We start from the raw sequence: 20,770 nt of genomic DNA on the forward strand, positions 1-20,770 counted from the left end.
ATTTTAAATTAGTTTGATCTTTATGTTGTTTTGTAGGCTTTATATAAAGATGTTGAAGAGTTTAAAAACAGGGTGACACATGTAATCAAATCTCTGTGGTCTTAAAAACAATATAATAGAAACTTTTATATGCTCAACAATGTGACACATTTAGAAAATGCATGCAACTAAATTATTGACCCGTGCTACGCACTACCCCAATTAGTGTTAAAAGCTCTGAATTCCTAATATATTGTTAAGTTCTCTAGAAAGCACTAATTGTCTTTGTGTATAATCTACATCTTAATTTCATTGCAATTTTTTTAATTTGACACAGTTACACACATAGGCCAACAGAGTAAGATTAAATTTATATGTACATATATGCTTATAGTTATACTGCAGATACATTTAGAAATATCTTGATTTAGGATTTTAAGAACCATCCCTCTGCCCCTTGAGAAGCACATGAGGTGAAGACTTTCAGGACAAAAGAGGACAACAACCTTTAAAAGAAGACAAATACATTAAAGAAAAACAGTGTGTGTGCTTTGCTTACATCTTGGTACTTATTTGTTTCAAAGTAATGCAAAAACAGCTGTTGCTGTTTTGAATTTTTGACAAGATCCTCCTTGAATGACATTGTAGCCATATTGAGCTGTAAATTTTAAAGCACAGGTCCCTGCTATAGAGGCTAAACTAGGCATGTTGGCTTCTGGCTTCTGCTCCGTGGGAGTTTCAGAGCTCTCTGAAATGGAGCATAGTTGGAATACCAGCTCTCAGTATTCCATACAGACCGGATCAGGAGAGAAAGGTTAGCTGCCTTGACTCTGTGATGGATGGCTTAGTAGAAAATAGAGGAAAAAAAACAGATTCTGGATTAGTACTGCAAGTTTTTAAATTTGAACAACATCTGGGGATATGGTATTTCAAAAAATAAATTTAACAACGTAATACTGAAAACAATTGTGAATCTTATTAAATCAAAATATGGAACTACTTTAAATCATTGTTGCTTGGCAGACTATATAAAAGAAGCATGCAAAAATCTGTTTTACGCTCATGGGAAACATTAGGATTTCAGTAAATAACATAAATCCTATCTTAATTTTCTGACTAAACTCTTGAAGTGGTGGAGTTCAGAGTCCTTACTCAGATGGAGAATTACACTTAAGCAATTTGCATGAGTCTGCTTCTTTGTATACTACATGCGTTCTGTTGCATTTGTGTCGTAGTGAGGTTAATTAATGTTTAACTGGTAGAGGCCTCTCCTTAGAGTGCAGCTTGTGTTCTAATGTCCAAGTATAGGAATTTGGAATCTGAATATACAAGTTTTTAAATGAGAGGAACTGACATTTGACCCAACATGATCTTGCTTCCTTCATTGACTTAGTTTTCTGTCTTGACATATTTTTTGTCTCTTGTGTATTTTTAAAAATAAAATTTATAAGTGACGGCAGTTGGACCACTTATTCTTTTTTTTTTAAGATCACACCCAGTCTTTTCTTGAAGGAAGTAGTGGTGTCAGCTTGGCTTCAACCACTTGTTTCAAGCTCTATGTTCCAACTCATCGTGTAAAGTAGTACCTTAAGCACCTACAGCACCTAATGATATTCCGAATGCAGGCTTACTAGTGCATTATGCAATTCTAACACTTTGCTCAATTTTCATTTTTGTTAAGTGTAGCACCCTCCTCTTGTCTACATTAATTGCCAACTGCCTGGCAATTAATTGAATGTGTTGTATGTATCTCCTTGAATACCCTTTGCAGTTTCAACAGTATTTGACAGTCATCTGTTATTTTGATAGCAGATAAATACATCGTTGATATAAATTAGGAAGAGCATTGGTCCTAATACAGATCCCTGTGGTACTCTGCTAGTTTTATCTCTGCAATTAAAGCATCCATCCCTTATCTGTGCTTTTTTTCTATTACCTGTTCTGAATCCAAGTACATGCATTTCCTCAATGCCTACTGTCTGCAATTTGAGAATTGTTTTGAGAAAGTTACCAAAAGCCTTCTGAAAATTGAAATCTGTTGTATCATATGCTCACTTTGTCAGATACTACTGTTCTTTTTAAAGAACAGCAAAACACTAGTTAATCAAGGTCTGCCTTTTGGAGACTATAATAAATACTATTCCATTGAATCGTATTGCCATACAGATGACCTTCCAGTTTAGTTTCTAATCCTTTAGTTCTAGTTGCTAATTGTTTCTGTAATATGTAATAGAAGTTGTCTGTAATTTCTTGGTTTACTTTTGTCTCGTTTGATAATGTGGCAACCATTATTACATTTTCCAGGCAATGACTATTATGCCAGCAGCCATATCACTCTGCATCTCACAACTGGCAACCCACTGAAGTTAAGCAGGTGTGAGCCTGGTCAGCACCTGGATGGGAGACCTCCTGGAAGAGGAGTTGCTTCTGGAAGAGGTGTTAGTGTGGCCAGCAGGGGGCGCTCACCCTGTGGTCCATGTGGGTCCTAATGCCCCAGTGACGGGGACACTAAACTGTAAACAGGTGCCGTCCTTCGGATGAGACGTAAAACCGAGGTCCTGATTCTCTGTGGTCATTAAAAATCCCAGGGTGTTTCTCGAAAAGAGTAGGGGTGTAACCCCGGCGTCCTGGCCAAATTTCCCATTGGCCCTTACCAATCATGGCCTCCTAATAATCCCCATCTATGAATTGGCTTCATTACTCTCTGCTTTCCTCCCCACTGATAGCTGATGTGTGGTGAGCGTTCTGGTGCACTATGGCTGCCGTCACATCATCCAGGTGGATGCTGCACATTGGTGGTGGTGGAGGGGAGTCCCCATTACCTGTAAAGTGCTTTGAGTTGAGTGTCCAGAAAAGTGCTATATAAGTGTAAGCAAGGATAGGGTAGGTTTGTATTGAGATGGGAGACCAGGGTCCAAAAAAAGAATTGTTGCTAATGAAGTAGTGTTTGTGGGCCAGTAGGTGGTGCTCTTCTCCCTGGACCAGAATTTCCAAACCAGTACAGTTGGTGGTACCATGTTTCTGATGAAAGCAAGGTCTTTTGACTCTATTAACGATCCCATGGCAATTTTCAGGTAGGGTATTAACTTCGGAGTCCTGTCTAATTAATTAATTTAGGATCCTTTGGTATGATACACACAACATAAATGCAAGGAATTATGATTATTTTGTCTTGTTGCTCAAATGCTCAAAACTACCTGTACTTTCAACTGAAGCCTTTATCAGCTGTATCTTGTGCCATTTTTCAATGTGAAAGAAGTACAGAGCTACATGAATTGCCTCAGTATGCTCAGGTGTCAAACACCTGTCAATTTCAAATTTAAGTTTAAAAAGAATATGACTGGTTCCAAGCTCAAAACACAGTGATAAGAATTAATTTGAAGCTTCTATTTTATATTTTTATCTTGGGCTTGTTTCATTAAAGGTTTCAAAATTTGAAAGAAAACTTTAGCCAATGCAACGTCACACATTTCATTGGTCAGAATGGTGGTGTGAATTTGTTTTCTATTGTCCATGAAGACGTATTTGGTATAAAGTCCATTAGTTTGCTAATGCACGTCGGTAACCTGCTACAGTGCATTTCCTTTAAAAAGGCGGTCAACTGGGACCGACCTCGACCTACATTGAAGGTGTGTTGCCTTTGGAATAGGTTTTAATGGTTGTCTTTTGTTTGTGGCCATGGGAATGGGCACTTCAAAGGTGAAGCAGCAGGGTTGCTTTTGTAGGGGAAGTCCACAAGGCAAGGTTCATTTCTTAACAAGCACCGTGTAATCTTCTAATCCTGGGCCTGGTCACTGTGACTCGTAGGTGGCCTGCTTAATTCACAGAGGTGGGTCAGGCCAAGAAGGAAGAATCATCTGCAGAACAGCACAGTGGATGATTATGCCTGAAAAGAATGCAGTGTGTTAAAAGGTTAAGGGTTTAATTTTTTTCTGCCTTTTAAGAGAGAGCTATAGGTTAATTTTATTTATTCTGAGAGCCTGCCACATCTATTCATTAGATCACACTTCTCCTGGTGCACACAATGCCGAGTACTTTAAATCACTTCATAATTGCGAGAGTTGTAAACTGAGTTGGCTGGCTGTGGCAGTACAGCTATTTCTAACTGTCAGCTGAAGTGTTTCATCCCTTGCGTTAGCCGTGAAGATGGCGCAACCATTTTTGTGTGCTGTAAATCGGCGCATGGAAGTGCTTTCATAGCTGTTCATTAGATTTTCATTAAACTGCAGCAACATTTTCAAGTACAAACAAAAACAATGTAAATACTCTGCATTTTATGTTATTTGCCATTTTAAGCCCACAGATTCTCAGGCCACCTGCCTCAGTAAGCAGTGGGGCCACAACAGTAAATGTGGTGTTGATGTAATTCATGACCCCTTTGGTTAGAGTGTATTAAGTAATTATTTAGCTTAATTTCTTCAGTGTACAGTGAGCAATAAATATAGCACCGTTTTGTCTTATGCTGTTTTTAATGTACATGTAGCACAGGAAATGATAAGAAATGATATACTTTTTGTTTATCTGCTTCCTTCCTCACTAGGCGTGATTGACTGTAAAGAAATTGATTTGTTGATGCATTGCAATTAAAAAGAGTTTTCTAGAAATTATTTTATGATTAAAAAAAAATATTATAGTAGTATGGTTGGTCATTTTACATTATGGCCGTCATGCAAATCCTGTGTTACTGTAGCCTTAATTTGATTTGCATGCATGCTGATTCTCCACAGTGAATGAACTGAATTTTATACGCGAGAAATATCTGGGTGGGGAGAGGAATGTGTTCCTTAGAAAGACGAGTTTCTAAGGAAACCAGGATACTCGTGTGTTCTACTTTGCAATCTTTTTTTTTTGTAGGGAGTGTGGGGGGAGGTTGTGGACTAAAGTTGAAAATCTCAGAGCAGAAGGGTAAAATTAGTCATGCTGTGATTCCATTTAGCTGGAATGGCTATCCCCTTGTGAAGGAAGAACAGTTACTGGATTTCCGCTAGTTTTGCTATTCTGCATTTTTTTAGATCTTGACTGTATTTAGTTTAAGCATTTGGGTATAATCTGTATGCTGCTGTCTTTTTCTTTTTTTCTTTCTCTATGTAGAATATGTAGGCCTTAACAGAATTCATGAATGACTGCAATGAAGTTTGTGTGTTAAAGAGGTACACCATTGCTTCTTCTAATATTCAACAATATTTGAGTATTGATATTTGATTAATGTATGGTAATCTGTCATCCACTATAAAACGTTTTCAGGTGATTGCTTTTGTTTTAATGATACAGAATATCCTCATTGCCACTACAGTTACATTCAATTTAGGTTTAGTTTATCATTTATTAAGTAGCAGTAACAATAAACATTTTAAAGGTCAGATTTTGATTAATTTAGACATGCGTTTTCAGTCTTTGAGAAAATACTTAAATGTTTTTTTAAGTATTCTTAATTCTTCAGTGGATTTAAAGGAAAAATAACAAAACAAAAATCCAACGCATATCTCCATTTGTTAATATTTTTTTTGTTCCAATGTAATGGTATGTTGTTGACAATCCAGGAAAAGTTGTTGCTGGAACTTTCAAATGTTCCTTAGCTTCACATACAGTAGTTGCCAGTGATTTTTCAGTGCAGTGTTTAAATATCTTCCAAGCTTTTAATTGATATCATATCAAAGTGCTCCAGGACTTTGTTTTACAACTGTCACACGCAAGCAGATTACAGAAAGTGCTTACTACAGTGCTGTTTTTACTCACTGAAATTTGTTGAAGCACAAATAATATATTCTTCTCCTGATTAAAATGCATGATTGAACATAGCTAGGATCACAAGGGAAAGAATTTAACAAAGGTAAAAAGGAATTTAGCATGTTAATATTTAGATAAAGTGCTTTTCAGTTAGGCTAATACAAATCAAAGTGTAGAGAATGTCTTTCAAAAGTCTGGAGCCATCTTATTGTAAGCATAGCTCCTCAGCTTGTGTGTGGTGAAATTTGTTTGAATATTTTCTGTTAAGGTGTAGCAATTAAGGCTTGTTTAGAAATTTGTGAATACCGGATAAGAAACAATTTTGTAAGTTCACAGTGTCACAATGGATTTAGTGAAATTCTTAATATTTTATTATTGTCTAATTTCGTAACTTCTGTGTCACATCACAGGATTTTTCAGTATTTACTATGTAAAAAAATTACAAAGCAGCCACGTCTATGGGAAGAAAATAATGTTTACATATTTTGATTTTTCCATGCAGTTGGCAAAACAAAGTTTTTTCATTTTTTTCTTTTGAGATAATGGCTCTTGCAGTGGACTAAGGTGTAAGGTGTATAGCCTAATCATTTCAGCTACCCTAAGTAAAAAACATTATATTAAAATAACCACTATATAATTTGCATCCAAGAACTCCTTGTTTGAAAGATTAGTTAATTTAACCAAAGTGTCATCTTGTACCCTTATTAAGCATTCTAATTAGCTAAGGTTCTGAGTTTCTAAGGGTGTCTTTGTGCATAGATAGACATTTGACTGCAATAGTGTGCAATGTGAATGGAATAGAGTCCTCTTATTTTTTATCTTTCTGCTGTGCTCATATGGTTAGCAGAAGAGCACACTATGCTGGAATGCAGGGTTTCCATGACGCTAATTAACTAAAAATGTGGCATCAGTGCAGGCTGTACTCACACCTCTTTATCTGTGAGACAGATCCTGGGCTCATGACTGTTTAGGACAACTCATTTTTCACACATGGAAGCAGACTGCTTTCAGTTTTCTTAGGCTTCTAGTTGAATGGCAGCTAGAATACAAAAACCAGGGGAGGACATGAAGTAAAAAGAATGGGGTTTTACACTGAGCGGCTTGTCAATGGAACTCTGTATCCCATCCTCCACTCAAAAGCTGATTTTTTTTTCTTCCACTGAGTGAAGGCTTGCACTTTGTGAGAACTCAATTTATTGTCTTACTAAAGCCTTATTTCTCAGGTCGATGAGACGACAGGCCACTATTTGCAAATGGCCTCTCGGACAAAGACAAGGTTTCTTAGCCAAATAGCTATTCTTGTCCCCGAAAGAAGTGTGTTTTACTTAGTAATTCCTGTTGCTTTTTCACATGGCAGTAGGGCCTGGCCTATTATATGCACCCTGAAAGGAGCCACAAGGTTAAGTGATGATCTTATGTAGATTATGCTGTGTCCTGCTGAGTAGAAGACTACACTTTATAGCTTGCTAATTTGTTTTTTGGACAGTGTAAATGAACACATTTTTTTTATAAGACATGTTTGTGGCTGCTCAATAAAAAGGTCTTCTTCCCTTAAAACCTGGGCATCCCAAGACAGAGAAAAGCCGTTTGCCTCCTATAATGGGACATAAAGAGAATTTACTGGACAGCTTTGGACTGACTTCCAGAGTTGGTGTACAATAACTGAAAGATATCCAATTAATATTTTGTTTGTATTGTTGCTTTTGATTGTTGAAACATAAAAATGCAGGCACGATTTGTTTTTGTCACCTGAGCTTGTCTCCTCCATTCTAAATGTCGTTTATTTCTAGTGTCTTTTTTTATGCACCCAAGGTACAGTAGGTTTGAAAAGTTCAAAGCCTCAGAGCTAACTAACACTGCAACTGTTCTGAATGTCATGTTGAGTGCACTCCAAAGGCAAAGTCACAATATTCAGCATAATCTTTTTCTTCAGTGTGCTGGGTTTTTGGCACACAACCTAAATAAAACGGTTATGGTAATAGGTTTTAATTTACTGTATTATTTGGTAGCATGTGCGCTATCTTTGTAATTGTGCTTTCAACCATTTTCATTTCGATAAGGTTGTCGTATTAGTTCTGAGGCATGTCTCTTCAGGGTATTGCTTCCTTTCTGCTTTTGATTAAAGCCTTTCTTAATAATAGTTCTCCCTTAATCCCCCTTTTCTTATTAAAAAAATACTTTGCTTTGTTTGGTTGCCCTGTGCAAGTGTTGACTTCTTCACAACCCCAGATTATGACCTGTTTTTGAGGTCAGGCTTTAGAAAATGGAGTTCACCTGGGGTGTGCAGCTGCATTCAAGAGAATGTGCTCCACGAGGAGGAACGTGTAGGCAGGATGGTAGGGGCCTCTGAGGTAGAATATTGTCTCTGATACAGAGCAGTTCCATACAGGCACATTCCTTTCCACAGCAGTCAAAAGAGAAATCTGCTTTTTTTTCTAATCAATTGGACTGTATTCTCTGACCAAAGATTGAACTGTGCCTGGCTCCCATTAACATACTGTACTCAAGTGCTGATGTATGCCTTTTGGGCGGATAGTTCACCTTCTCATGCGTATAAAATTAAAAGGAAAATTAAAATTATGAAAATGCTGTGTTTTGATTGCTTTTCTTTCTAGATTACCTTTCTTTAAAATAAACCATTGCTGTCCTTTTCATTGTGGAAGGAGGGTTTGTGATAAAGGATTAATACAGTTGGTGCAGTGTTAAAGCTCATACTTTAAACATATTAATGTATACATACAGAAAGTTAATTAGATATATAATAGGTTTTCATCTGGAATAAAACATGAACTGTGCCCAAAATGTGGGCAACAAATCCCATTAAAATTGGAGGCACTATTATTTTTTTGCCTTTGCCTAAATCTTGTCAAAGATTTACCATTATGGAGTGTAAATAATTTATACAATCATATTGCAGCATGCTGTACTTCAAATACTAACTCTTGAGAGCTCAGTAACTTAAAAGTTCCATTGAGTAGTTCTGTAATGAAATTCAATAATGTTGAAATCTTGTTGGGATACCAATTCCGTCTGCTTTCTTAAACCAATTATTTTCTCAAAACAGCGCAAACTCCATGGAAAAAACTAGCCACAGGCCGAATGCCTTCATAGAAAATCCTCCTGCAGATGAAAGCCACAATAAGAGAGAGAAATTTCTCATTTAGATTAGCATCTCAGATGATTTAGGCAGCACAGCCAGCTTGCTTCTTCCAGACACTCTAGAAACGCCTTATAGAGCATAGTGCTGAAACAAAAGAACATTTAATAAGAAAACAACAGGTAACTGTGCTGGAAGTAGATTTGCTTGACACTTGATGAAGACAGATGGAGACAGTTGCCATAGAGTGGCATATGACTCCAGATATCCTGTTGGGGGTCTGGCAGGGACTTCTGGGAAGATGCTGAAGTACACTTACACTTATCTATATGCTGGTCCCTTTAAACTCTAGTACTCAAGATTGTTTGGAAGGGGGCTAAAATATGAAGCTATGGCAATTCAAAGTTTGTATCATTGTGGCTTTGGTGGAAAAAAAACCATGAACATTTAATTATTTGAGCTATGCTGTTATGCTCTATTTTAATGCTCTTTGTTTTACCAGCAGCAGTGGGTGCTGCTAGAGACAATTAAATACAATTAGCAAAACCTTGTATATAGGCCTTTGTAATGAAACCTTTGTTTCATTGTTATTTTGAAGAGGGATTTTTTTTCCCCAAAAAACATTCTAAAGAGTGAATGTGTGCTGTTCTGAGGTCGTTTGTGTATTCAGTAAGGTCTGAGAAGTTCAGTTTCCACCGTGACTGGATGGGGCAAAAGGCAGATTACTTCATTGACTGGCGTAAACCCAGGGCATGCTATTCAAATGATTCAGTTAATCTAACCGCTTTTTTTTGGCGAAGCTATTCAATTCTTTGCAAAAGAGATTGATTGCTTTAAGACAAACATTGTGAAAACCAAGATGAACATTTCTTTAAAACTTGTCACATTGTCACATGTATGTCACAGATATGGGTATCTGGAGACGCTTTTGGTAAACAAAACAAAGATAATTGTAAAAAAATATATTTCCTGTAAAGGAACTATTTCTGTTCTGCAAGGTCATTTTCCTCTGGGCTGTTTTACAGTAGTAGTTGCTTTGAAAATAGAAAATAGATTTCCTTGAAATACTAATTTATGGGTAGCTTTGCGTCAGATATTTGAATTACCACTCTACATCTTTTCTTTAAAAAGAAATAATCTAGTGTTTTATATTGCACATGAAATAAGAGCACGTTGCAGATGTTCACAGAAGTGATTGGATTTCCTGAACAAAGTGTAGCTGTCATTGTCATGGTAGCCACTTCCACGATAGCATTAGTTCCACTACAGGCCCTTTTTGTCCTGTACCGAAAAAAGGGCAGAAAAATGGGAGACTGCTAAAATCTCCCTGATCCCCTTTTCCATGAGCTCTGTAATCCTGTGCAGACTGTCAGCACAAACAGAGCTTTGATACCAGGGGATGCATGCTTGTGGTACCTTACTGTGCAGCAGTTATGTTTTCAAATGTAGAAAAGCAGACAGAGAAACAAAGTAATGTAATTATTTTGTGGGAAATTCAAGATTTGTAAGAATGTCTGTGTGTGCCAAATTGCTGATTTAGTCATCTAATAGCCCATAGTATGAAACTTGAAATTTTATGCATGTAAAAAAAGTAAGATTTTTGCTGAGAGCTGCAAAACATCTGTGGTTTTTAACCACCTTTTTTTCCTCTTACGTGATTATAGTGCAGAACAGCCTGCACTTTACATTGGCGAAGCTGTTTTCATAGGTGGTGCCTGTGCATTTTCTTTCAAATAGTAAAAGTAATGAACTTTGGTATGATCATAAAGTGAATAAAATCTGTAGACTGAAATGATAGAGGGTGTGGAAAATACAGTTGTTTTCTTATGCAATGTTAACATCATACGTGTACTGAAAAAAGGTGACTACTGTGGTTTAAAGAAGCTCAAACAGAAATGAGGAAATATTTTCGCACCTTTGTTCCAGTGCAATACAGATTCCTTAAACACATTTGAAGCCTCTAAAAGGCTTTAAACAGCTATGTTAGAGCATCCTGTTTACCTGACTACTGTAGATGTAGAATGGCTGAATATACTTTTTTGTAATCTGGTTCAGTATTTAAGATTGTGAGGAAAAGTGACTCCTTGTTTATGTTCTTTGCCTCTTGATAACAGCAGAAGAGCTACAAAATTGTTCACTTCCAAGGCCTCTGTATTTGTAGCTGGTTTTGCTGCTTCTGGTAAAGGAGAACTTCATCTGCTCACGTGACGTAGGGAAGCTCTGAACTAGAGCAGGTTGAGCAACCTTCAGCAGCTGTGGTTTTGTCATTTACAGAAAATCAAGACTGTTTACATCAAGTGGTCCACGAGAGGCTGGGAGAACTGCTACGCGTCCTGAAAGCTGTCATTGGTAAACACCAGACCCTCAACTCTGTGGATATTCTCAGTGCAGCTGGGACAGTCATTGCCAAAATCAAAGGTGAGAAACTGAGCCATCACATTGGAATTAATGACCTGGGTTTAAAGAGAACTGCATTTCTTCCCCCTTGAGCACTACACCGATTATTACAGCACTCGTTTGCAATTAGAACTGTGCCTGTGCTCGTTTTCATCCTCTGCTGATTTTAGTTTTCTGTGCAGTGTTTTTCACTGGTCATCACTTCGTGCATTATGCTACAGCTGATATTGAGTCAGTATTTCAAAGCACTGACCAATACTGAAATAAAAACCCAGTTCTTCATGCTGGGTTTGTGTGTGGTAAAAGCAGGAAATGAACTGTGTACAGGGTTACTTTGGGGTCAATGTTTTAATAAAGTGGATACTTATGTGTAACTATACATTTTATAAGTCTTCCTCCTGTCTTGCTATTGGTTAAGTCTGAAAATCAAACAATGAATTATTTGGTTGTGTCAATCAAATTGACCCTTTTCTAAGCAATTTATTTTGGACTGTAGCATTGAGGTCTTCTCATAATGTCTCTATTCAGTTTATCTGACACTGAAATTCTCTCACCAGTAGTAGTTCTGAGATGGAGATAGCCTTACAATGTTTATCCATCAGTGGCTAAGGTTTCTTGGGTTACTGTAAAGAGCAGTGTGGTACTGTCACATGCTACCGATATTATGAAAAGTTAGGCTATGTATGTCATCACATATAAAACTATCTTCTCATTCTGGAATGGTCACTTAGCATTCCCCAAACGTGTGTTGTGAAAATTCTTTGGTTTCATAAAAACACCACACTTCATCTTGTGTTTCTCCTTTTTTTCCCCCCATACAGTACAGCACGTTTTGTAATTGAGAATTTTTACGGCTGTAAAGTTACGGCTGATACAGGCCACTGAAGGTAAATAACATTATGATGTTCTTAGTGAATCCAGCAGAAGAATCCTAACGTGCAAGTTTTTGTGCCAGAAATATGACCTTGTGGGTAGTGTAATTTGCCTGGCCCCTGTACAAGAATTTCAAAATATAACTTTACTTCAGTGTGATTTGCATTCCAAACCACCACAATTTTGCTGCAGATTTAGCCTACATTAACGTGCAGCCACTTGCACTGTTTTGTCATTTAATGAAGAACAACATTTTCAGTAAAATTCCTCTTGCTGCCATAATTCAGAACACACACATTTAGAATTCATCCACACACTTGATTTTTAACATCCCAATGATTTTTAGCATGTTTGGCCTCCGGACTGTGGAGGCACCTACCTCTATAAAAAAAAAACATTCTTCCTGGTGGTAAAATTTACTTTGTTTATCCAATCCCAATAAATGACCCCTTCACGATGTGACTAATTCATTAAAAAAAAACCTAGCTCTTTCCACATGTATATTGTCAAAGTACATTTTTCATCAAATATCAAATAAGAAAACGCTGAATGTGCAAACCCTATTGTTGTGCAATATGGACTTCAGATAAAATTAATTTTGTTGAACTTTAACCTGCAAGAGAGATTCACATTGCTGCAAATTATATTTCCCAACCTCAAGAATGAATAGACCTAAAGCTAGTAGGTCGAAATGTTTGGGGTTTGTTCACTGTAGAGCAGTCTCTTCCGAAGTCTTGTCAATGCTTTTTATACCATTCAATCTGTATCAGTAACTCTTTTCCACATACTGTAAGCCCATGTGTATTCAGTATTCTTTGAACATCTGAAAGCAGTTAAGGGAAGAGACATTCCTTTCCACAAGGGGGCCAAAGCTCACTGTACAATTTGGGTCACTGTAAACACTAGGTTCCTGCATATTATTCTTGTCACAGTCAAAGCCGTTCTGGAAAAAATGCCATTTAGGAAGGTCATGAAATTTAGCAATTGAGATTTTTTGGTTCAATTTTTGAGTTTTTTCTTATATTCCTGACAGTGCTTGAAAGGTCTGAACTGAATTCCAGCAATGCATAATGCAGTCCTTGGGCTGCATTTTTAAAAATAGGCTGAAGGTATTTATTCCACTCACTTTGGTTACTTCCTTAAAAATAATCCCAAAGTGTTCCTTGTTGGTTTCTGAAAACAGTCCATCAAAATTATGGTTTGTATTGCAACAGGCTGGAGAAAACCACTATGTACATCTATAAATTATGCTTTTCGGACGTTACTGGAATTTCCGGAATAGGAATTTGACAGTGTAAATTATTCTTTTCTAGAAAATGTGATGCCATTTTCATTTAAATGATGCTTGTGTCATAACCCACAAACCTTGTCAGCATTTGAACATCTCCCTGAAAAGTCTCGCACTCCCCGGTGACTGGTGTTTAAAATGCAAAATCCCTTAGGATTGCTTGAGATTTAAAACATATTTTGGCATATATATGTATTTAGAAGGAATGTTATTTTGTATAAATTCAAAGTATGCTGCCTTTCTGCAATGTGAAGTGAGTAATGCTTGCTAAAGTATCAGCCTGTATCACAACATGTTTGTCAATGTGTGCTAATCTATGCTCCAGTTTATAGCTGCATCTTTTCTTTGAAGCATATTGACTTGGAAGTAGCTACTAGATGTCAAATTAATCATATCTGAGGTAAAAGGTAATTTCATTTCTGGTGGTTTACTTGCTCTTTGGTGAATGCTTTCAGTAGACTAGAACACAGCTAAGGTATTAGAGATTGATCAAGGACAGTAAACCATCATAAACCCTTTCTCCAGTACAGTATATTGTTTCCAAAGGCATGGTAACAACTAACCTTGAAGGTGGCAAAAGTATATACTGGTAAAAGAATTTGCTGTTTCTCGACCTGGGTGTGCCTTATTCTTCTATAATAAAAACTCTGAAAAAATTCACTGACCCAATAACCTGTTTTTTAGGGTTTGGTTATAGAATTATGTTTTCACTGTTTCAATAATTGGGCTTTTGTTGGTATTTTGACATTTGGACAGAGAAAGGGTAAATCAGCCATTCAGATTCATGAAACTGTATGATGTAGCTGATTTTGTTTCAATTAAGACGTGCGCTTGTAATTGCATTGTTGGTGAATGATTTTGTTTTTATTTTATTGTTTTAAACACGTCTAAGGTTTGTTTTTGTATATAATATATATACTGTACAAAAAAATAACTGGGGATTGTGTGCCACCTATAGTAAATGCAAAATGACCTTTGTCACTTATGCTGTGATTGTTCCGAGGTGATGATTGGGTTTTGTCACCCTAACCCTGACTTGTACTGATTACATGATTTTTTAAAAATTGACTTTACTTTTTAAAAAATATCATTGCTTGTTTATGCTACATTATTATTGTACAAATATGCACAACATTCAAATCCTACAAACGTGCATTCTCCATGACGTGCTCCAGTTTGTTGTTCTAAAAAGACAATGCAGTTTTTCAAGGTGATGCAGTTACTTTATTTGGAAAATGAGCAGTTTGACGCACCATTGTTGTGGGTAGACATGATGTGAACTTCAGGATGTCCTGGGGAAGACGTCACAACTGCAGTACCACAGCATTTCTTCCCAGTGCAAACTGCACTCATTTAAAAGGAGTGGAGGCACTTGATCAGTGTGGTAGAAATTGTTGTTGAAATTTTCATGATGAACTGGAGTTACAATTTTAGTTTTAACTAATATATGAAATACCGAAATCTACATGAAGCCTTTTTTTGTTTCTTCTGCAAAAGATGGATTAAGAGGCAACGAAAACCCTGTCACAAGATGTTTTTAGTTCTAGCCTTCCTGGAACAGGAAAAGTCTAAATAAAATGGTCTCCTGAGCTGCCTGAATACAAAGAGACTCACAGAACTGAATTTCTCAAGCTCGAATATGGCTTGCTTACCACACTGTGCTTATTTGTTTCTTGTTGAAAAAGTTGCACGGTACATTTAAGAATAGGTAAGTAAAAGTGGTTGCTAATGTGTTTTTCAATTTCTGACTGCAAACCGTGAGATAGTATTTCCTGTGACTGCAATACTCAGACAGGAAATGATTGGTTAAGTAGCAATTTTTCTGGCTGTGATCAGGCATTGTCAAGTTCCTTAGAAAGTGCTACTCATACTGCATGTGTGCCATTTCACAAAAATATTTCCTCTAAATATTTATTTTCTGAAATTTTGAAACTTGAGAATTGCTTTTTTCACAAGTTTAATACCTATGGGAAATGTCCCGGTATGAACTTTGCAATATGCTTGTTTAGTGGCTGGTCCAAAATGAATCAGGAACTTTTTTATCAGCTGGGCAGGTTCTGATTTGTGCAATTTGTGCATTTTGAACAGAGCAGAAACAAAGGGGGTGTTTCTTTTTTATTGGTCATGTGGGAAAGAGTAAGCATTTTTTAAAGATATTATATTAACTCTGAACTGTTTCATGATAGTTGAACGAGACTGGTTTTTAATGTGCTGTTTGTTGAATCAAAAGGATGTTGTATATTTGGAAGGCGAATGGCGTCAGACTTCGTTATAACCTTTGCATTCTTGGTAACAATCAGAATGTTCCGTTTTTCTCCTCAGTTGTTTCAGATAGAAAGGAAGTTTGTTGAGGACTCTGATTGTAGCTTATTTATATTGTTTTTTTTCTGCTCATTAGGATGTTTACACTTTCAGCGGGAAATTGATGTCTTACAAGATCACAGCCACAGATGGAAAGTGACGCTATTGCAAGAGCTTTGTAGATAGAAGCTTTCTAACATTCCCAACAAAACGAAGCCTTGTACAGAAATGGTGGCCTGTTATGTGATTTACTTTTTTTGGTTTTTGCATAATGGGTATATAGGAAAGCAAATCACTTTGGTAAACTTGAACAATGTAAAATGTTTTATTGACTTGCTTTTTTTGTCTTTTGGTATGATTTCAGGAATATGGTTTACCACTTTATGAAAAATGTGTTTACCAAATGCTTATTGCTGTCATGTTTCTAAAGTATTTTTTCCTTCATGAAAAGCATAATTGTACTCCACAATGCTGGTATATATAAATCAGTCTTAAGTAATTTATCACTTTGAAACAGGTGTGAACTTCAAGGAAGTAAATGAAGACAAGAAGCGAGAGCTGTTTGGCGAGATATACTCCTCTATTGACACTTTAGCATTTACATTTGGCAATGTGTAAGTAGGTTTGAATTTTTTTTTTGTCAATCACAGAATGCATTATAATATGTGACCAGAATCCAATAGATCAATCTTTCACTATTAGCTAATGTTGGGATTATAAAAGCCATTATTTTCAATGTTCCTGTGGTACAACAAGTTCAGATTCTTAAAAACATTTTTTAAAATTTAAAATTTAAAAATTTACCAAAGACATAGTGTCGTTCTTTAGCTACGATAAGTAAAAACAATAGCTGGATAACATTTTTATGCCACTTCATACCCCTGAGTTACTCTTACATAGAATTTTTACTATAAATATTAAGTATCATTGTGATGAATCTATTGTGAGCACTATAAATGATTGCAGTATAAATGTATGTTGATGTAGTTGGTTTATTATTCCTTCAGAGTGTCTGACTTCCTTATGGGAGATGTAGACAGTGGTTCAGCGTTGGGGGCTCCCCAGACTCAAAGAAGTCAGGTAATCTCTCATTTGTGAGAGATGTGTTCACTTGTATACATTTTTATTGTGTGAATTAGGCTCAATGACTTGCAATTAAAGAAAATGAAAGATTATCATGACATATGCTGAGTTTGAGGACATACTGTGTACCATTATAGTGTAATCACATTTACGTAAGTTGTGGTCAGTTATACACTGCTCTAGTCTTAGAAACTAGGTGGTTCTTTAATTGTTGCTGAGATAATATTGTGATAAAAATAATAATTAAATCCAGTGTTGTTCTGTTTTCTATTTTAATGAAGTATGGATTCTAAAATGTTTTGGCAAGAAGCTAGGGATGCACCAGTTCAGGTTCATTTAAATTGATCACCACATTACATAACAATTTTACATCTAAATTTTCTTGGTTAACATTTGATATGATTGTTTGTTTTGTTTACTTATGAATAGAGAGAAATGATGTTGTTTGCGTGTGTGTAATTCATCTTTTAATTATTATTTGTAGTAATTATTCTATTTTTCTTGTGTCTGAGGGATTCTCTTTATTACATGGTGGTTTCTTTCTGTTTTTTTTTCTTTCAAATTCAAAAGTCTTTTGAAAACCTGTCAGTTGAGTGTGGAGGATTAGTTCCTGAAAAAGATGATCTACAGGGTAAGACCTTATGACCTCAGCGTTATAAACTGAATTTATCATCTTTCTAGCAAATTTTCCTCATTTATTTTTTCTTTCTCTCTACTCCACTGGGCAGTTTACAGCTATCATTCAGTGATGAGTTGCTTTGAGATTTTTGTTCTTTAGCCTCAGTGAAATGTTTATTCCCTAAATTGTTTACATTTTCTTGTTTTTTGTTATGAATTATTATTGATATAATACATACAATATATACATACAATAAATCATATACATCAGTCATACAGGTGACCAATACTGTGTGTGTGACGAGATAAAAAGGTCTCCATTTTTTAAACACTGAAGTTATAGAATTTGAAGATATAGGTTTTCTGATTTAGTGATCAACTCAATCTAGCTTCTCTCACTGCTATATAAAAAGCGCCGTCGTTTCTGCTTAGCATCAACTGGAATTAAGATATACCTCAAGGTCAGAAGAGCTTTTCTCTCCAGAGCTGGGCTAAGGTACGCCTGTCAGTCAGATTGCCAACATGTTGAAACCCCATTCCTTTTCCAATATCTTCACAGGGCCCCTGCGCGCCAAGGAGGTCGATCACATGCTGCTCAAAAATGACAGCGGGATCGAGTCAGCACTTCTGTATGCTAAGGCTTGGTCCAAGTATACCAAAGATGTTTTGGCTTGGGTGGAAAAACGGCTCAGCTTGGGTGAGTGACTTGTTTTGCTGTCTGATCCAATTTGTCATGGCAGATTTCAGATGTGGTTCACGGCTTTTGATGCGTAGGCCATCAACAATGTCTTTTCTAAATGAGTAATTGTGCTATTGTGGCAATTAACACAGTTGCTACAAAGATGTCTTTGCCCTGAACAGTTACATAATGTTTTTTAACATTTTGGCTGTGCACCCAGAACTCCTCATATACCGTACACTGTGACTCTAAGCCTAAGGAATAACAAGACAGACTTTTATTTGTCTTGTGGTTCGTTGAATGATAATTTGTTTTGTTTTTCTGTCGCCAAAACATTTGCTGATGGATCACCCTGTGTACAGATATTGAATGTGCAAAAAGCTTTGCAAAAATGGCTGAATCTGCAAAAAACCTGGCAAGTCAACAGGTAAAGGTTTTACGTCAAGAATTTATTTTATAATGAGCATTTTCTAGAAACTCTCTAATCTGTTTTGCAAGCCATTTCAGTTTAATGAGATTTTTGTATCTTAACAGCTACTTAATAAAGTTGTATACTAAATCAAATTAATTGAATTAGAACATTTTTAGGAGAAAAGACTCTTTTTGTACAATTTGTCTATATTGGTAAGGTTATTAGAATTCCATGTGTAAAACCTTTCTAATAACTTTTTGTATATACTGTGTTCTATAACAGGAATACATGCCATTCCGGGAAATCTATGTTTCTGCGTTTCAAAATGACATTGAATATAGTCAAGTTATGCTTCAAACAGCAGTAGCTCTGCAGACAAACAAATTTATTCAGGTAAGAACGACAACACACTGGTTTTATTGTTTGTTCAAGCAAGCGTCATTTTTATCTTAACAAATGTATTTTTCTTGTTGTAGCCCCTTCTGGCAAGGAAGAATGAACTTGATAAACTAAGGAAAGACATCAAGGACCAGTGGCAAAGGGAACAAAAGAAAATGGTTTGTTTTCTTAATTATTTCCGTTTCTCTGTGATTTATTTACTGAATAGTGGCTGCCTCACCATAAAATAGAGAGTAGCCCAACCAGAGAGCGTGCAATTAGACTGAGATTTCTAGGTTTTTAGCTACTTATGTTTTAGATTTCTTTATCCTGTTGTATTTGAGCTGTGAATTCTTAAAGATTGTGTAAGGCGGAGGTAACCTTTTATAATTATTCTTCTTGTTCCAACCTTGATCTTGTACAGCACTTTAAAAAAGTATACAAAGACGTGGATTTAAACACCAGAGGGAATAAGTTAAGATAATGCTTAAGTGAAAAAAAAATACATTTGCTTTTTTTGTAGATGAATTATGTGCGTTTTCTTTTGCCACAGCAAGAAGCACGTACTGCTTTGAAAAAGGCCAAGCTGCTGTACGTTCAGCGCCAGGAGGAGTATGAGAGAGCCAAGTTTTCCACTGGCAGGGTGGAGGAGGAGCAGCTGAGCATGCCTGGGGGAGGGAAACAGCTGGAGAAGAGGAGGAGACTGGAGGAGGAGGCCATGCAGAAGGTATGGATGGCCTTTCATTATGAAACCCCTGAAACTGGAGAACTGCACAGTACAGCACAGTGCTCACTTTGTCCAAGGTGGCTGTTTAATTTGTCTTTTCGCTCTGTAAAATATTTATTTTAGTTATTTTAAACCTTAAATATAATAAATTCATAGGCATGGCAATTCCAGCTTTGAAAACCTAAAGCATTAGTGCCTTGCTTGCTGTTGCTCATGGTGTGCAGTTAACTCGGTTGGACAATTCAGTTTGGGTTTTAGGCAAGAATATAGACACCTGTAATTACCTGTATGAATACACAAAGAATTTGGTCAAGTGACAGGGATTTGACATTACTTTTGTTTTAATTTAGCTTTTCCATACAAACTTAATTTATTTTCATGATGGGACTGTTTATTTTTTTGTGTCAGTTCCCAGTTTTGTGATCTGTTTAGGATTCTGGAAATGCAGTTTCTTGCTTAAAAAGCATGCCGAATGTGTCCTTCAGAATGGCCTTAGTTAATAAAGGAGAAATTAGTTTTGGATTGCGTTAAAGCACTGAAGTGGAGCCTAACTAAGATGATATCACTTTATTAGCCAAATACAGTTTCTTGCATTAGGAATTTGTCTTTTCGCATACCCCAGTTTGCTCTCCATGGCACACAAACGGGGAGAGAGAAGTCTGGGGTCAGAGCGCAGGGTCAGCCATTTATACAGTGCACCTGGAGCAGCTGGGGTTAAGGGCCTTGCTCAGGGGCCCAACAGAGTAGGATTCCTTGGCTGTCCGTGGGATTTGAACTGGCAACCTTCTAGCCACAGGCGCAGATCCATAGCCACAGTGCCTCTGCTCCATTGGAAAGTAGATGGTCAGAAAGAAGTTAGAGAATAAACTAGGAGTCTTGTAGTGCTGTTGCTGACATGTTCAAGTCCTTATCGCACGGCACTTCTTTTGTAGCTGTCCAGCTAGTAAGAAACTTGGTGTGGTGACAATGTGGTGAGAGGCAGGTGGGAATTCTGAAGGGTGGGGAAATTCTTTTCTCTTGTTCTGTTTTTGGAAAATGCTCAATTCAATTTGAAATGTTTTAGTATGTAACTTCTTCCTGGTTACCCATTTTTTACTTTTTTTAATTATTTGGCAGAAGTTGTTTCTAGTGCTACATTTTGCAGATGATATGACAAGCATAGAATATCTGTGATAGAGAATCAAAGCTACTGTAGACTGAGATTATTTATA

At 36.6% G+C, this 20,770-nt stretch overlaps 1 protein-coding gene across 4 annotated transcripts in view; it reads left to right on the forward strand.

Annotated features, from left to right (window-relative positions):
- Window positions 1–20,770, forward strand: part of arhgap29a (Rho GTPase activating protein 29a) — a 49,722-nt gene that overhangs the window by 16,397 nt on the left and 12,555 nt on the right. For 2 of the 4 annotated variants that reach the window (XM_088926675.1, XM_088926676.1), the window contains exons 3-11: window positions 11,078–11,221; window positions 16,180–16,276; window positions 16,670–16,742; window positions 17,316–17,376; window positions 17,923–18,060; window positions 18,405–18,469; window positions 18,737–18,847; window positions 18,931–19,011; window positions 19,386–19,559. In XM_088926675.1, coding sequence (XP_088782801.1) covers window positions 11,078–11,221; window positions 16,180–16,276; window positions 16,670–16,742; window positions 17,316–17,376; window positions 17,923–18,060; window positions 18,405–18,469; window positions 18,737–18,847; window positions 18,931–19,011; window positions 19,386–19,559 — 944 coding nt within the window. Of the gene's footprint in view, window positions 1–11,077; window positions 11,222–14,698; window positions 15,070–16,179; window positions 16,277–16,669; window positions 16,743–17,315; window positions 17,377–17,922; window positions 18,061–18,404; window positions 18,470–18,736; window positions 18,848–18,930; window positions 19,012–19,385; window positions 19,560–20,770 lie in introns of those variants that run through there. The other 2 variants (XM_088926677.1, XM_088926678.1) reach the window with 1 other exon arrangement.

This window comes from Atractosteus spatula, chromosome 11 (assembly GCF_055471065.1).
Source record: "Atractosteus spatula isolate fAtrSpa1 chromosome 11, fAtrSpa1.hap1, whole genome shotgun sequence".
Classification (NCBI taxonomy): domain Eukaryota; kingdom Metazoa; phylum Chordata; class Actinopteri; order Semionotiformes; family Lepisosteidae; genus Atractosteus; species Atractosteus spatula.